The sequence below is a fragment of the Trichomycterus rosablanca genome, chromosome 2, assembly GCF_030014385.1.
Source record: "Trichomycterus rosablanca isolate fTriRos1 chromosome 2, fTriRos1.hap1, whole genome shotgun sequence".
Taxonomy (NCBI): domain Eukaryota; kingdom Metazoa; phylum Chordata; class Actinopteri; order Siluriformes; family Trichomycteridae; genus Trichomycterus; species Trichomycterus rosablanca.
In genome coordinates, this window is record NC_085989.1 from 59,060,280 (window position 1) to 59,078,371 (window position 18,092).

Consider the following 18,092-nt stretch of genomic DNA (forward strand, 5'->3'; position numbering starts at 1 on the left):
TATACTCACTCTTACACTCATTCTTACACTCATTCTTACACTCACTCTTATACTCACTCTTACTCCCACTCTTACACTCACTCTTACTCTCACTCTTACTCTCACTCTTACTCTCACTCTTATACTCACTCTTACACTCATTCTTACACTCACTCTTATACTCACTCTTACTCTCACTCTTATACTCACTCTTATACTCACTCTTATACTCATTCTTACTCTCACTCTTACACTCACTCTTATACTCACTCTTACACTCACTCTTACTCTCACTCTTACACTCACTCTTATACTCACTCTTACACTCACTCTTACTCTCTCTTACACTCATTCTTACTCTCACTCTTATACTCACTCTTACACTCACTCTTACTCTCTCTTACACTCACTCTTACTCTCACTCTTACACTCACTCTTACTCTCTCTTACACTCACTCTTACTCTCTCTTACACTCACTCTTACTCTCACTCTTATACTCACTCTTATACTCATTCTTACTCTCACTCTTACACTCACTCTTATACTCACTCTTACACTCACTCTTACTCTCACTCTTACACTCACTCTTATACTCACTCTTACACTCATTCTTACTCTCACTCTTACACTCACTCTTATACTCACTCTTACACTCACTCTTATACTCACTCTTACTCTCACTCTTATACTCACTCTTATACTCACTCTTACACTCATTCTTACACTCACTCTTATACTCACTCTTACACTCACTCTTATACTCACTCTTACACTCATTCTTACACTCACTCTTATACTCACTCTTACACTCACTCTTATACTCACTCTTACACTTATTCTTACTCTCACTCTCATACTAATTCTTACACTCACTCTTATACTCACTCTTACTCTCACTCTTATACTCACTCTTACACTCATTCTTACACTCACTCTTATACTCACTCTTACACTCACTCTTATACTCACTCTTACACTCATTCTTACACTCACTCTTATACTCACTCTTACTCTCACTCTTATACTCATTCTTACTCTCACTCTTATACTCACTCTTACACTCATTCTTACTCTCACTCTTATACTCTTATACTCATTCTTACTCTCACTCTTACACTCATTCTTACACTCATTCTTACACTCATTCTTACACTCACTCTTATACTCATTCTTACTCCCACTCTTACACTCACTCTTACTCTCACTCTTACTCTCACTCTTACTCTCTTTTACACTCACTCTTACTCTCTCTTACACTCACTCTTACTCTCACTCTTATACTCACTCTTATACTCACTCTTACTCTCACTCTTACACTCACTCTTACTCTCTCTTACTCTGACTCTTACACTCACTCTTGTACTCACTCTTACTCTCACTCTTATACTCACTCTTATACTCATTCTTACTCTCACTCTTATACTCACTCTTACACTCACTCTTACTCTCACTCTTACACTCACTCTTATACTCACTCTTACACTCACTCTTACTCTCTCTTACACTCATTCTTACTCTCACTCTTATACTCACTCTTACACTCACTCTTACTCTCACTCTTACACTCACTCTTACTCTCTCTTACACTCACTCTTACTCTCTCTTACACTCACTCTTACTCTCACTCTTATACTCACTCTTATACTCATTCTTACTCTCACTCTTACACTCACTCTTATACTCACTCTTACACTCACTCTTACTCTCACTCTTACACTCACTCTTATACTCACTCTTACACTCATTCTTACACTCACTCTTATACTCACTCTTACTCTCACTCTTATACTCATTCTTACTCTCACTCTTATACTCACTCTTACACTCATTCTTACTCTCACTCTTATACTCTTATACTCATTCTTACTCTCACTCTTACACTCATTCTTACACTCATTCTTACACTCACTCTTATACTCATTCTTACTCCCACTCTTACACTCACTCTTACTCTCACTCTTACTCTCACTCTTATACTCACTCTTATACTCACTCTTACACTCATTCTTACACTCACTCTTATACTCACTCTTACACTCACTCTTATACTCACTCTTACACTCATTCTTACACTCACTCTTATACTCACTCTTACACTCACTCTTATACTCACTCTTACACTCACTCTTACTCTCACTCTTATACTCATTCTTACACTCACTCTTATACTCACTCTTACTCTCACTCTTATACTCACTCTTACACTCATTCTTACACTCACTCTTATACTCATTCTTACTCTCACTCTTACACTCACTCTTACTCTCACTCTTACTCTCACTCTTATACTCACTCTTATACTCACTCTTACACTCATTCTTACACTCACTCTTATACTCACTCTTACACTCACTCTTACACTCACTCTTACTCTCACTCTTATACTCATTCTTACACTCACTCTTATACTCACTCTTACTCTCACTCTTATACTCACTCTTACACTCATTCTTACACTCACTCTTATACTCACTCTTACACTCACTCTTATACTCACTCTTACACTCACTCTTACTCTCACTCTTATACTCATTCTTACACTCACTCTTATACTCACTCTTACTCTCACTCTTATACTCACTCTTACACTCATTCTTACACTCACTCTTATACTCATTCTTACTCTCACTCTTACACTCACTCTTACTCTCACTCTTACTCTCACTCTTACTCTCACTCTTATACTCACTCTTATACTCACTCTTACACTCATTCTTACACTCACTCTTATACTCACTCTTACACTCACTCTTATACTCACTCTTACACTCATTCTTACACTCACTCTTATACTCACTCTTACACTCACTCTTATACTCACTCTTACACTTATTCTTACACTCACTCTTATACTCACTCCTACTCTCACTCTTATACTCATTCTTACTCTCACTCTTATACTCTTATACTCATTCTTACTCTCACTCTTATACTCACTCTTACACTCATTCTTACACTCACTCTTATACTCTTATACTCATTCTTACTCTCACTCTTACACTCATTCTTACACTCACTCTTACACTCACTCTTACTCTCACTCTTACACTCACTCTTACTCTCACTCTTATACTCACTCTTACTCTCACTCTTACACTCACTCTTTTACTCTCACTCTTACTCTCACTCTTACTCTCTCTTACACTCACTCTTACTCTCACTCTTACTCTCTCTTACACTCATTCTTACTCTCACTCTTATACTCACTCTTATACTCATTCTTACTCTCACTCTTACACTCACTCTTACTCTCTCTTACACTCACTCTTACTCTCACTCTTACACTCACTCTTACTCTCTTTTACACTCACTCTTACTCTCTCTTACACTCACTCTTACTCTCACTCTTATACTCACTCTTATACTCACTCTTACTCTCACTCTTACACTCACTCTTACTCTCTCTTACACTCACTCTTACTCTGACTCTTACACTCACTCTTGTACTCACTCTTACTCTCACTCTTATACTTACTCTTACTCTCTCTTACTCTCTCTTACACTCACTCTTATACTCACTCTTACTCTCACTCTTACACTCACTCGTACTCTCACTCAATTCAATTCAATTCAATTTGCTTTATTGACATGACAAATTTACATATTTGCATTGTCAAAGCTTACATTAGTATATATAAATATTTGAAAAAAGAACAAATATATACATAGAAAAAAAAATGCTAAGAAAATATTCATTATGTAATAAAACAATTGTTCACACAAAGAAAGAGAAAATATTACTGTGTGTGTGTGTGGTGGGTGTGTGATGTGTGTGTGGGTGTGGTGGGTGTGTGATGTGTGTCTGTGGTGGGTGTGTGGTGTATGTGCGGGGGGTGGGGGTTTTATCTGGTGTTTCACTCACTGTCCCGGAGTGTGTGACACTCCTGTACATATCTGGCTGCAGTGGGGGCTGATGGTCCCTCTCCTAATATAATGGCCAGTTTCTCGCTGTCTGTCAGCGTTCTGAAGCCGCTCACCTCTTCTCCAAACTGATCAAAATACTTGTGTCTAATTGTTGTGTATTTTGGGCAGCTTAGAAGGAAGTGCACCTCTGTCTCAACCTCACCTGTCCTGCAGTGACCACACAGTCTCTCCTCTATGGGGATCCAGGACTTTTTTAACCTGCCTCTCTCGATGGCCAGGCTGTGGTCACTCAGTCTGTATTTGGTGAGGATCTGTCTCTGCTTCGTATCTCGGACAGTGAGGAGATACGTGGCCAGGTTGTATTCATGTTTTAGGGTCAGATAGCAGTTTAGTCTGTTTTGGGATTGAGTTTGGGTTCTCCAATGTTCCAGATAAGTGTTTTTGAGGTGTTTGATAATTTGGGTGATTCTGATTGCTGTTTGGGAAGCAGTGCTGGTCAGAGAGTTAGGGTTGTTGTTAGGGTTGAATAGAGGGCTCTGCAGGCCTTCTGTTTCAGTGCATCTACTGCCAGACCGAAGCCTCCTGAGGCGCTGATTTTGAGCCCCAGGTAATCATAAGAAAGGGTGTGGTCTAGGGCGGTGTTTCCTAGATTGAAAGTGTGCCTGCTCTCCTGAGATCTGGCTTTCTTTTGGAAGATCATGATTTTAGATTTATCAGGATTTACTGTCAGGGCCCAGGTCTGACAGAACTTCTCCAGCAGATCCAGATGCTGCTGAAGCCCCTTTTCTGTGGGCGACAGCAGCACCAGGTCATCCGCATAGAGAAGAAATTTAACTTCCGTTTTATTTAGTGTCAGGCCGGAATTTGCAGATTGCTCCAATAACACCGCCAAATCATTGATATAGATATTAAATAGAGTAGGAGACAAGCTGCAACCCTGCCTGACACCACGCCCCTGAGTGAAGACCTCAGTCATTTTATTGCCAATTTTTACTCCACATTTATTATTGACATACATTGATTTAATGATGTCATAGACTTTACCCCCTACACCATTTTGGATAATTTTATAATATAATCCTTCTTGCCAGATTGAATCAAATGCTTTTCTAAAATCTATAAAACATGCAAAAACTTTAGCATGATTTTGTTTGTGTAGATGTTGGTGGATTAGGGTGTGTAGGGTGTAAATATGGTCAGTAGTGCGATGATTTGGTAAAAAGCCGATCTGTCCATTACTCAGGACACTGTGCTCGGTAAGGAAGGCCTGTATCCGGGCGTTAACGATACAGCAGAACACCTTCCCCAGGTTACTGCTCACACAGATGCTTCGGTAGTTGTTGGGGTCGAATTTGTCTCCACTCTTGTAGATTGGGGAAATAAGCCCCCTGTTCCAGATCTCAGGAAAGCAGCCAGACTGGAGAACGATATTGAACAACCTGAGCAGAGCCTGCTGTAGCTGAGGACTGCTGCACTTCAGCATCTCCGTCCTGATGCTGTCAGGTCCGCAGGCTCTTCTGGATTTGAGTTTTTTAATTTGGGTATTCAATTCTTCCTGTGAAATTTGGTGATCAATTGGGTTCTGATAGTTTTTTATGGTAGATTCTAATATATTTAGATTTTCTATGATTTTTTGCTGTTCTGAATTAAAATCGTCTGGTGGTAATTGCTCATATAATTGTTCAAAGTGATTTTTCCAGGTATTTGGATTTTCTATGGCCAGATGATGTGGGTTTTTGTTGCTCAGGTTCTTCCACAGTTCCCAGAATTTATTTTGGTCAATAGAGTTTTCAATTTTTTGTAGATACTGAGTATAATAGATGTGTTTTTTATGTCGTAAAATCTTTTTATATTCTCTTAGAGTTGTGGCATAATTTGATCGAATTTGATGATTGTTTGGTTCTCTGTGTTTTTGGTTTGATAGATGTCTTAATTTCTGCCTGATTATTTTACGGTCTTCATCAAACCATTCTTCCTTTTGTGCTTTTTGGTTTGGTTTGGTGTTTATAAAATTGAGACCTGCAATTTTAGCGGATTTATAATATATTCCATTAATTTGTGAAACAGCTCTATCAACACCTGATGGAGGTTTGTTTAAATATGTATTTGTTACCAGTAGAATCAATGATATCGTTCTTATTGCCTGTTCTGGCATTTAAATCTCCAACAAGCATGACATTCCCCTGGGCCTGAAAATGTCTGATTTCCTGCTGAAGGTTCTCATAGAGACAATCCTGATAGTACGGAGACTCTAGAGTCAGGGTGTAAGCTGCACATATGTACAAGTCATTTTCACATTAAATTATGTTTTTATTTAATTGTAGCTAAATATGTGTTGAATGCCTTTTGGTTTCTGACAAATATGGTGATAAATTGTCCTTATACCATATTATAACCCCCCCGGAGTCTCTACCATGTTTTATATTGCTGTGTTTTATAGAGGGCAGCAGAATTTCCCTGTAATTTGGGGGACAGTGAGTGTTGGTGTTATCTTTACACCATGTTTAAATTAGTATGATAACGTCTTGGCCAGAAATGCATGTTAAAAAAATCCAAATTTGTGGTTTTAAAACCAAATGTTGAGGAATATAGTCCTTGAATGTTCCAGGAAGAGATTGTAAGAGATTTCATTCTAAGTAAACTATTAAATATTGATTATTAGCCATATACAACAGAAAGCAACAGTAATAATTAAGTTAATTAAGTATATTAAGTATATAAATATAAAAAGGATATATTGTTTTGTGTAATTATCCAACAAGTCTGCAGACGAGCTGGAGCAGCTGCCTCACTTCCTCAAGGGCTGGATGGTCTGGTTGTTTAATACCAGATACAACCTGTGCATAGGAGGGTTGTTGGCAGGTTGGTGGTAGAGCCTCTGCTGCAGTGATGTGCCGGGATCTCCTGGATTCTGCAGTGAGATGCTGGGATCTGGTTGGTGCTGCAGTGGGATGCTGGGATCTGGTCGGTGCTGCAGTGAGATGCTGGGATCTGGTCGGTGCTGCAGTGAGATGCTGGGATCTGGTCGATGCTGCAGTGGTACGCTGGGGTTTGGTGGACACTGTGTTGCTGGATGTGGCTCTACTATGTCCTGCATTACTGGGAGTGGCTCTGTTTGGTCTGCCTCTCTTGGGTTGCACTGTACTCGTAGGCCTATGATTTATGTCATGAGGATAAGGCATCATTAACCCTGGGCTTTGTACGGCTCCTCCCAGATCATATGCTAACATCCAGATGTTGTTTTTGTCCACATGTACATGGTCATGTAGGTGTTCTGGAGTTAGCGCTGGGTGATGGGCAATTGTAATGCCCGTGATCTTGGCACATTCTCTGCTGACAGCATCATTAATGTCCTTGATCATCTCACAGGGAATGTCTCGGCGTGGGAGTAAGGTAGAGATGGTGATGTTGGCTTTTGGGAATTCTTTACGAGCTTTTTGAGCCATTTGTACCACCATCAGACTTTTTCCACAAGAGTGAAGCTGGTTTGTTCCTGTGTGTATGATGATGTTATCAGGTGCACCTATCTGTGTATGATGAAGCAGATTATGTGCTGCCTGGGTTGTGGGACACCAGAATTTCCCCACTCTGTGTGTTGGGAACATCTGCCTGTGTCTCAGAAATTTCCCTTTAGAGTCGATGAGAATGGCTGTTTTAGGAGGACAAAGTGAGGCTGAAGATGGGCGGAGCCCCGAATCATTCTGAGCACCGCTGGAGGGGCGGAGCTCTGGTTCTTTTTGTGTAGTGCTGGAGGGGCGGAGCTCAGACTCTTTCTGAGCACCACTGGAGGGGCGGGGCTCTGGCTCATTCTGTGTAGCGCTGGAGGGGCGGAGCTCTGGCTCATTCTGTGTAGCGCTGGAGGGGCGGAGCTCTGGTTCTTTCTGCGCACCGCTGGAGGGGCTGGGCTCTGGCTCATTCTGTGTAGCGCTGGAGGGGCGGAGCTCTGGCTCATTCTGTGTAGCGCTGGAGGGGCGGAGCTCTGGTTCTTTCTGCGCACCACTGGAGGGGCGGGGCTCTGGCTCATTCTGTGTAGCGCTGGAGGGGTGGAGCTCCGGTCCTTTCTGGCTGCTGTTAGGTTTGCTGTTGGCATCTGTGTGGTGTTTTGTAGTCACCTTTAGCAGCTGGTCTGTGAGGGTGGAGATCCGTCTGTCCTTCTGCTCCAGTTCCTCTTTAATTCTCATTAATTCCGTTTTGAGAATCATATTTTCTCTCTGAAGCACATTCACAATTTTTTCTATCTGTCCTATTTTCACATCTGACTCGATTTTGTGTTGGTTCATTTCAGCTTTCAGATGCTGCAGAAGATCCTCCTCATGAAGTTTATTTTCCTTCATCTCTATTAACTCCATCTCTAGGAGTGAGAGGCAGTCCTGAATGCGCTTGACTGTAGCGGGTGATCTGGGTGCTGCAGGGCTGGTGGTAGTTGAGGCTGTGTTGGAACAGGCTGCTAGAGGAGGGCTGGAAGCTGAGTGTGGGGGTGAGGTAGACAGCACAGCACTGGATGTAGGGGGCTGAATGGGTTTGTTTCTTTTAACAAGTGACTTCAGTCTTTGGAAGTCCTTTTCAAAGTTCTGAAGTTGTATTTCAGGTCCCTGGATCATAATGGTTCCAATTTTATAAAAATTTACGTTAAATGTAGGTGTGGTGTCAAGGTACAGCTGTCTAATTGTTTTGTTTCCACACATTTTATAATTCCTCTGGTCAGCTAGAAGAGTAGTGTGCCAGATATCTGGGTGATCAGTGTAGAACACCAGGTCAGATTTAACTTCTCTTCCATTGACCAGAGTGAAATCAGCTCGGAGTGTCTCAGGGTGTTCTCTCAGTATTTCTGCCTTGTATTTTTTCTTTTTACTCTCACTGTTGGCCTCTTCAGGGTAGCTGATAGTTAGAGAGCTGAGGCTGTGCTAAGTTTGCTGGCTCAGTATTGTGTTCATTTTCAAACTGACACAGATTCTAATGGCAGTTGGTGGCAGTTGAAGATTCTGTCTAACTGAGTTACAGCTAACAGTCCTTATAAATGTTTAAAATACACAAAAATATACACAAAAATAAGCTTACCCCCTTTCTTATTAGCCAACTCAGCCTGGTTTGTTGATTGGTTGTTGTTTTCCTGTGATTTTGTTGGTTTTTTCCAGATTTCTCCACTTTTTTCTTCTGTCTGTTAGTCAGTCTCTGTTGTTTTGATTTGACTGAGTGGGCCTGAGTTGATAGTTAAAACTTGTTAGTTGTATTTCTTCTTCTTCTTTATAGTTGATGGATCCAAAAATCGCTCTAAATGTGCCTGATATATTCAGCTAGAGTTTAGATTACTGCTAACCGTCCAAATGCCTAAAAAATCAACAAAAAAGCAAAAAGTTTCAGGAGCTCATATTCCTTGCTGTTGTTTAGAATTCTATTTACTCACTCTCTCTCACTCTCTCTTACTCTCACTCTTACTCAATTCAATTCAATTCAATTCAATTCAATTCAATTTGCTTTATTGACATGACAAATTTACATATTTGTATTGTCAAAGCTTACATTAGTATATATAAATATTTGAAAAAAAGAACAAGTATATACATAGAAAAAAAAAATGGTAATAAAATATTCATTATGTAATTAGACAATTATTCACACAAAAAGAGAGAAAATATTAGTGTGTGTGTGTGTGGTGGGTGTGCGATGTGTGTGGTGTGTGTGTGGTGGGTGTGCGGGGGTGTGTGTGTGTTCGGGGGGTGGGTGGGGATTTTATCTGGTGTTTCACTCACTGTCCCGGAGTGTGTGACACTCCTGTACATATCTGGCTGCAGTGGGGGCTGATGGTCCCTCTCCTAATATAATGGCCAGTTTCTCGCTGTCTGTCAGCGTTCTGAAGCCGCTCACCTCTCTTCCAAACTGATCAAAATATTTGTGTCTAATTGTTGTGTATTTTGGGCAGTTTAGAAGGAAGTGCACCTCTGTCTCAACCTCACCTGTCCTGCAGTGACCACACAGTCTCTCCTCTCTGGGGATCCAGGACTTTTTTAACCTGCCTCTCTCGATGGCCAGGCTGTGGTCACTCAGTCTGTATTTGGTGAGAATGTGTCTCTGCTTCGTATCTCGGACAGTGAGGAGATACGTGGCCAGGTTGTATTCATGTTTTAGGGTCAGATAGCAGTTCAGTCTGTTTTGGGATTGAGTTTGGGTTCTCCAATGTTCCAGATAAGTGTTTTTGAGGTGTTTGATAATTTGGGTGATCCTGATTGGTGTTTGGGAAGCAGTGCTGGTCAGAGAGTTAGGGTTGTTAGGGGTCAGAGTGTTGGGCAGTCTCTGGACCAGCTGACACAGGGGACTCTTTTCAGGGTAGAGCTCTTGGGATAGGAGTGCCTGAAACTGCAGGCTTGTTGTGGGACTGGATTTTAGGTGCATCCAGAATTTAAGGGCTCTTTTTTTAATATTAATAATTAATGGGTATCGGCCTAATTCAGCCCTGCATGCGTTGGTTGGGGTTTTTCTCTGTACATGTAAAATCATTCTTCAGAATTCTGCATGCAGGACTTCAGCGGGATGCTTGTCCCATCTAGTGTAGTCATGATGACTGAGTGGACCCCATACTTCACTACCGTATAGCGCAATGGGCAGGATTATACTATCAAAGATCTTTAACCAGATTCTAATTGGGATGTCAATCTTAATGAATTTGTTTTTAATTGAATAGAGGGCTCTGCAGGCCTTCTGTTTCAGTGCATCCACTGCCAGACCGAAGCCTCCTGAGGCGCTGATTTTGAGCCCCAGGTAATCATAAGAAAGGGTGTGGTCTAGGGCGGTGTCTCCTAGATTGAAAGTGTACCTGCTTTCCTGAGATCTGGCTTTCTTTTGGAAGATCATGATTTTAGATTTATCAGGATTTACTCTCACTCTTACTCTCACTCTTACTCTCACTCTTACTCTCACTCTTATACTCACTCTTACTCTCACTTTCAGTTTTACAGTTGTGTGTAAATCAGTCTCTCATTGAATTACTGTTGCTCGACCTTCTGTAAATTTAGAGCTGGACCACCAACCACAGACATTATTTCCAGCAACAGAAGAGGCAGCGAAATTCTGAACTACAGGCAATGACAGCTTAGTGGTTAAGGTGCTGGACTAGTAATACGAAGGTTGCCGGTTCAGGCCCAGCTGCCAACAAGTTGAGCAAGGCCCTTAAACCCTCAGTTGTTTAAATTGTATTCAGTGATTAGTGTAAGTCGCTTTGGATAAAAGCATCCACTACATGCAGTTCACGCCAACAACAACTACACCCAGTACAGCTCTCTCAAAACCAGAGCTACACCAGTAGTTCCCGAAGTACTTGGGTGTGGAGCTGTTGTGGGGGAAAGGGGCAGCAAGGTAAACAAGGTAAATTCTAATAACTACTAACTCATAATTATTTAGACGCTCTACTTAGACAGAGATTACACCAATTACGTCACCACAATTTTGGCTTACTAAGCTAACACAGTTAGCCTCAGGCTGTTCAAACCACTAGCACACCAGTTAACGTCTCCCTCCATGTACCGAAAACACTTAAACTGTCCCTGACGCCCCAATATACAAATAAACGACGCTTGTATAATTACACCTTTATACAGATTAAACATCAATGAGAATTTATTTATGTTTGAATTGCCATTGCTGGGATTGCCTTCAGCGCTGAGGAGGCGTCGGACGCTCCCTCGTTATTCAGTCAGATCATGACTTCAAAATAAGGCACCTTAGTAGGAGCATTTTAAGGAATCTAAGGATTTAGGCATGCCCTCTTCTCGGGAGTGTAGGATGATGTAAAATGCATCTATGCAGCGAGAGAGCCAGAATTTCAGACAGACCTATTGATTAACTAATTGGTGAAGTCATTGTCTGATTATTTGATTTATTAATTATCGATGGATCAGTGTGTGTATTTAGGGTCAGAGTGGAAGCACACCAACTGATTCATTACTTATAATTGATTATTTGAATTATCAGAGTGTGTATTTTGGGTCAGGATTCCCTTTCTGATTACCAGTCCAGTACCTTAACCACTGAGCTATCACTGTCCTGCCAATCAGCATGCTCTTATTAAGGGGGCAGGTTGGCACAAGCACAAGTAGAAGCTGCAGATTTTCCAGAAAGAGGTAAAAGTGTGCTGCCAATCCACGTCACCGGAAAACCAGACTGGAGGAAGGTCCGGTATTACGGTTCCAGAGAAACAGCAGGTTTCCCAACAGAGGAGCTGTCAAATTTGTGAGGGAGAAACTGTGATAGATGTAGAAACACTTCCACCTGGTGCGAATGAACTCTCGATAAGGTTCAGGTGAACTGTCAGGTAAGAGGGAGGAAGAAGGACGAAGATGCCACAGTCTCTACAGCAGGCTTATTACACTGTTATTATACTGTACACTCCATTGTCATGATCTCAAAACACAATCAATCAACCGATGAATAATCAATAAGTGTGCTCTGATTATACACAGATCTTATTAACAACTTCCTTTCCTGTCTAGAGTAAATCTTCAGGCTCTTTTTGTTTTCTCTGCAGGAGACACAACGAGCAGAGATTACTACAAGAGCTACCCGATCGTGGACTACAGCCACCATCAATCATCTCCTGCCACATTCCAACCCATCAGCTTCCACCCGAAAGAGAAGCCATTCCTTCCTCCACCAGATATCCATGTTCCCCTGGCCATCACCGTCACACCTTCCCCGCTACCCAAAGCCAAAATCTCCAAAACCAACACCAACCCACTGACATCCAGTTCAGCTTTCAAGGCCTGGGACCCAAGTAAAAGTCCAGTCCAACACCATGTTCCTTTCATGGCTCACCCACTGCCACAACCACTTCCACACCCGCTACCGGCACCAGTCCTATCCCAGCCCAACAGCCGGAGCCAAGCTTATTCCAGTAAGCACCAGTTCAGCATAGAGCCTCCAGAACTGTTCTCTCAGCCGATAGGGTACAGACAGTCGCCTCTCATCCTGCCCAAACACAAGAACCTGCACACCAACAGCAGGACAGAGGTGACAGTCTGAAGAGCTCTAGATGTCTGGAAAATGGCTTTGACCATATGCAATAACACATCTCCTAAAAACCTCTTCATGACGTCTTCTCTTGGTTCATCTTCATCACTTCTTGAATTTTTATGAATGCCTGCACACCAAAAGGAAAAGGAAGGTGGTCATTTGAAGAGCCAGATGAAGCGTTTAGGAGGAAAGGGAAACCTCAGGAGTTATTAGGATAATGTACGACTTTGACCAGATGCATGTTTTATTAGATGGACCAGGGTGTTGGTAAGACGATGTTGCTCTATTATTGTTAATTGCTTGAGCTTATTTCCTAAGAACCTCTTAGAACTCTTGGTTGCGTCTCAGTCACCGGTGATTCTTTTTTGAATCTTCAGGACCTTCTACTCATCTCTTTACTCGGATTTCACCCCTGCCACTCAGCTGTCTGATTATGTGTAAACAAATGTGTTGATGATGACGGTCTGGTTGCCAGAGTGAAGAAATTCTCAGGGGTTTAGCATCCCAGAATTCCTTACAGCGTCTAGAATCACTGAGCTGCCAACTTCCAGTAACCTCTGTCTGAGATGCTGAGAGGAATTGTTTTAGACAGATCTGGGACAACAGGCTAATGCTAACGAGCACCAGTTTAGCACTGCCAGGGTCAGTGGGTACAAATCACCATCAAGAAACATCTATGCACACAAAGATGGATGGATTTCGTTTTAGTGACGCCGGACTATCATTGGATTTCTGCTGTTCTGCTGAGATGTGATGCAGCAGTAGTAAAAATTAGAGAACCTGCTGCAATGCAAGAGGTTTCAAGCAGACCAGGGGCCTGGGGGGTGTAAACTGTCTAGACCAGGGGCCTGGGGGGTGTAAACTGTCTACACCAGGGGCCTGGGGGGTGTTAACTGTCTAGACCAGGGGTCACTGATTCTGCATTTGCAAAACCATAAATATAATTAATATATTGGATTTTTTTCTTTTACTATAATGAAACATGCGGACCAAATAGTATGTTGTAGGGAAACAAGACTTGGTGAACAAGTAGTCGTCCCTCAAGCTCAGCCCGATTGGCTTGATGGTCCATATTTTCTACCCTGTACGACATAGAGATCAAATTCTTTCCCCGATTCCTCGTCTCATGTCCTACAAAAAACACTTAGATTTTAAGCTAATTTGCATAAGATGCAAAATCACCCTGAGAACCCAGAGGACTTGGAATTTCTATACAGTCTTGTTATTAGATGCCATTCAAAAACACGGGTGGAGCAGCACCGAGTATATATAGCACACATTTAACCTGCTTTCACCCTGTTCTTCAGTGTGACCAGGGTCCTTCTTCTGTGGAGTTTACTTGTTCCCCTTGCATCCACATGGGTTTCCTCCCTCCTGACTTTCACCCAAAGAATCGGACAGCAATTGGTGACAGATCAGGGTTTCAGAGTAGCACCCACTCCCTCCGACTTGTGAAATCACCGGCTTCTATTTTACACCAGTCAGCAGAGCCGTACTGTGTACTGCATCTCGCTTTGGTCTATGTGTTCCTCAACCAGACATCTGGAAAAAGCCGACACCCAGTTGTGTCTGTTGGGCCTCAACCAGGCCAGTAGCACTGCTAAAGCTTCACTTTAAGAGCTTGAACTCTTAAGGGGAGTGATGGGCTGGTGTATTAGACCACAGCGCCACCCGAGTGCCAGAAAATAAATAACAACTACATATTAAAAATATAGAATTGATATGCGGTCTCAGCTGGTCTTCCACCCTCAGCAGCATCAGAACCCTTTCTAAAACCATCAAAGACTAGAAGAGTTGATTTTATGCCAGGCTAGAATTTATGATTGTCAATAAGGATGGTGAATATGACAATGATGCTAATTTATAACGTAGCAACACTGAAACCTCTTCCTGCACCAGTTCAAACTTCCAGAAGAAACATCACACGATCATATGCAAAGCGGCTTTTTTAATTATAAACACAATAATCAGTGAATTCTGATGTAACAGAACCATGATGGCAACAACGCATCGTGCCAAAACTGCATCAATTCATCTGTGCCTTAGTCCAAAGTACCTATCGTCCAATAATGTGGGTCTGGATCACATATCAGAGTCTGATACAGGGAAGGGCTGATCTAGTTAAGGTTTGTGTGTCCCAGATGTGGCCAAGGCTCTAAAAACTGAATCTGTAAACTGTAAATGTTTTATTTTCCCGTCCACCTCCTGATGAACCAGCAGAGAACTGTTCAGAACCAGAACCAGCCTGAAATCTGACTCTGCAGAACTTTGGTACCTGGACCACGGCGCCCAGACGTCCATCCACCCGACTCATAGTCTGGGAGCACAGAGGAACAAACTGCCAGGTCACTGGGGTTCAGTTCCCCCGGGCCATACGGACATTTCTAGTACTTTGGGTCTTGGGTCTTGGGTCTGTACCACCTCAGCCATGTGACTTTATTACTGCTGCTCATTATGATCCAGGTTCTCGACGGAGATGGTCTCCAGAAGTTGTTCAAGTCTGGGGTTAACGTAGCCAGAACAACCCCAGCACATTAACACCATTTCACGTTTGGGAGGGTCAAACTCAACCCAACGGCTTGGACCAAACCTAATCTACTGACTAGAGCTGGTGACGTGGATCTTCAGAAGACGTCGATCTTTCTCAGAGCTTTGCCCAGCACGAGTGCCATGATGACCAGTATCTTAAAGGTCATCGAACTTTACAAACCCTTTTAGACGAACCGCTTGACTTTTCAGGAACGAAACATGATGTCAAATATCTGAACCTCAGAATCGTGTGTTAATCCGTGATGTCGTTGAATTTTATGCATGAAGGTCTGAAGCCACCTGAGCAGAAACTGTAAACTCGAGTGTTTGTCATGAGAACGTACTTTCATTCCAGCATGCAAAACTCAAGTCCAAGAGACTGTTGGTTTAGATCTTCTATACGAACCTCTTTAGCAATATGTGATGTACATTTCTTTATTTTTTTATTCAGTAGAGTTGTAGCCCAGAAAGCTGAAGTGCTTCCAGAGGATTAGAGATGATGTCGATGTCAGAAACGAATCATGTTTTATATCATCACAACGTATCATGATCACGTGCTTGTACAGATCAGTCATTAGTAGCTGAAAGTTCTGATCTAGCAGAACTTTTCTTTTTGTCGTTTCCCCATCGGGGGGTTTATACACCAGCTCGTCACCAGCTCAGACAGGTCAGGTGAACGCTCTCCTGTTCAGCCTGACCATGTTCACGTCTCACTTTAGTTCGACAGCAGCTTCAGCCGGCACTTCTACTATACGTGGTTCATGAGATCTGATCTTCACGTCAGGTTATCTGTTCATTTGGTTTTCTGAGTAGCTGATGTCCTTCACCATTGAACTGAAAACTGAAGTCAGTCAGATGAAATTGAGTGAGTTGATTTGTGTTGATTCAGTGGGTCAATCTGAATTAATATAGTTGGTCTAGATTGGTTAAATGAGTTGATTTGTATTGATTCAGTGAGTCAGTCTGAATTCATTAGGTTGGTTTGGATTGGTTTAGTCCATAAATTCAGTAGTCATCATTGATTAATTTAATGAATTTGTCTGTTTTAATTGATTCAAGAAGTTACTTGGAATTTATGCCTAGTTCACACTACACGATTTTTCCCTGATTTTCGCTCGCCGACTGGTCAGCGCTAGATTTGCCGACTCAGTTCGCTCTGCGAACGAAACTCGGCTCTCAATCGCTGTCTGTGAACTACTCAACAACTCGATCCGAGCGGCTCGCTGAGTGATTGCCGAGTGTATAAAACAATCCATGCTGGTCGTGTTGCCAAATCCACTCAGATTCATTTATTTTTTTTCTCTTTGATTTTACGCTGCACATCAGCACACAGACTTTGATCTTGTTGACGTGTATTTTTGGACGTGGTATCATTAAACCCCTCGTCACTTCTCACGTGTGTTTTCATGACAGAACGTAGTTTGGGAGAGCAGAGAAGCTCGCCTGAGATTCCAGTCGGTGATAGATGGTGTAGTGTGTGACCCCCTATCACCCATCAGTCGTGTAGTGTGAAATACACACCGACCTGAAAGACTCCCGATTACAAGAGATCCAGTCGTGTAGTGTGAACTTGGCATTAGCGAGCTGGTTTGAATTGATTCAATGAGCCAGACAGTCCGAATTTGTTTAGACAGTTTATGTGGACTGATTCATTTAGTCAAAGTAAGAGAGTCAGTTTGGATTGATTCAGTGAATCAGAGGAAATTAAGTGAGTCGATCTGAATTGGTTTAGTGAGTCGATTCGGGAGTCACTTGCTTTGAATCTGATATTATACATACATTTTAGCACAGAGCCACAGTTCGTTACTGTAAAACCTGTATTTATGCACTAGCGCTACATCCATATAGCATGCTACAGCGCTCATAGCTAGCCAGCATTGTTAATGCATTATGAGCTGTGTACTAAGATAAGCCACTATAATCACGTCCTGAGATGCTGCGGTACAGTTTCCTGTAAAAAAGATTATAAATCTGATACTGGTACGAGTGAGGTCGCTAAAGCTTATCACAGTTAGCTCCAGAAATATTAAACATAGACGGTTAAACAAAAGAGAAATCCAACCTCTCCAATCCAGTCTCAAAATATAAAGGGGTGCCAATATTGTTTTCTTAATAAACTAACTTTAATTAAGTCAAATGATCTGATAAATTCAGTATCAGATTAAGATGATTAATCACAAGGTTTGTTTGATTTTTACTGAAGGGTGCCAAAACTTCTGGAGCTGATTGTGTAGAACGTTTCCACAGGACTGGTACTGAACACTGGGTCTCGTATCTATTAATCATTTCTAACAGGATTTAGATGAGGATGTTAGTCTGATTATCTCGACTGTGTAGTGATGATATGTAACCCTCTGAAGCTGGGTGTCTAAAGTGTGTTCCTCTAAAGCTTCTAGATTCATTTAAGGGAGGAACGAGGAGTAACGGTGCATGAGTATGTCTGTGTTACATTTAATGATGAGATGATGAATCTGATTCTAATATATTTGATTCGTATTACTATCAGATGTAGGTTGGGATTAGTTCTGTTTCAGTAGGACGGATTTCTCTGTCGTGTATAATAGGAACTTTATATAATGGTAATGAATTATAGTAGATATTTAAAATGTTATTAATGTTTGGTGATTTTTACAGCTTGACAAAATGCACGTATTTATAATGTATTCTTTATTATTAATGATAATTATAAGGTGTTTATATAAAGAACATTAATATA

At 41.7% G+C, this 18,092-nt stretch overlaps 1 protein-coding gene across 1 annotated transcript in view; it reads left to right on the plus strand.

Moving 5' to 3' along the window:
• Nucleotides 1–12,856, plus strand: part of LOC134336180 (protein shisa-8) — a 32,145-nt gene extending 19,289 nt beyond the window's left edge. The window contains exon 4 of the mRNA XM_063018888.1: nucleotides 12,363–12,856. Within this exon, the coding sequence (XP_062874958.1) occupies nucleotides 12,363–12,856 (494 nt within the window). The remainder of the gene's footprint in view (nucleotides 1–12,362) is intronic.
• The last annotated feature ends 5,236 nt before the right edge of the window (nucleotides 12,857–18,092 follow it).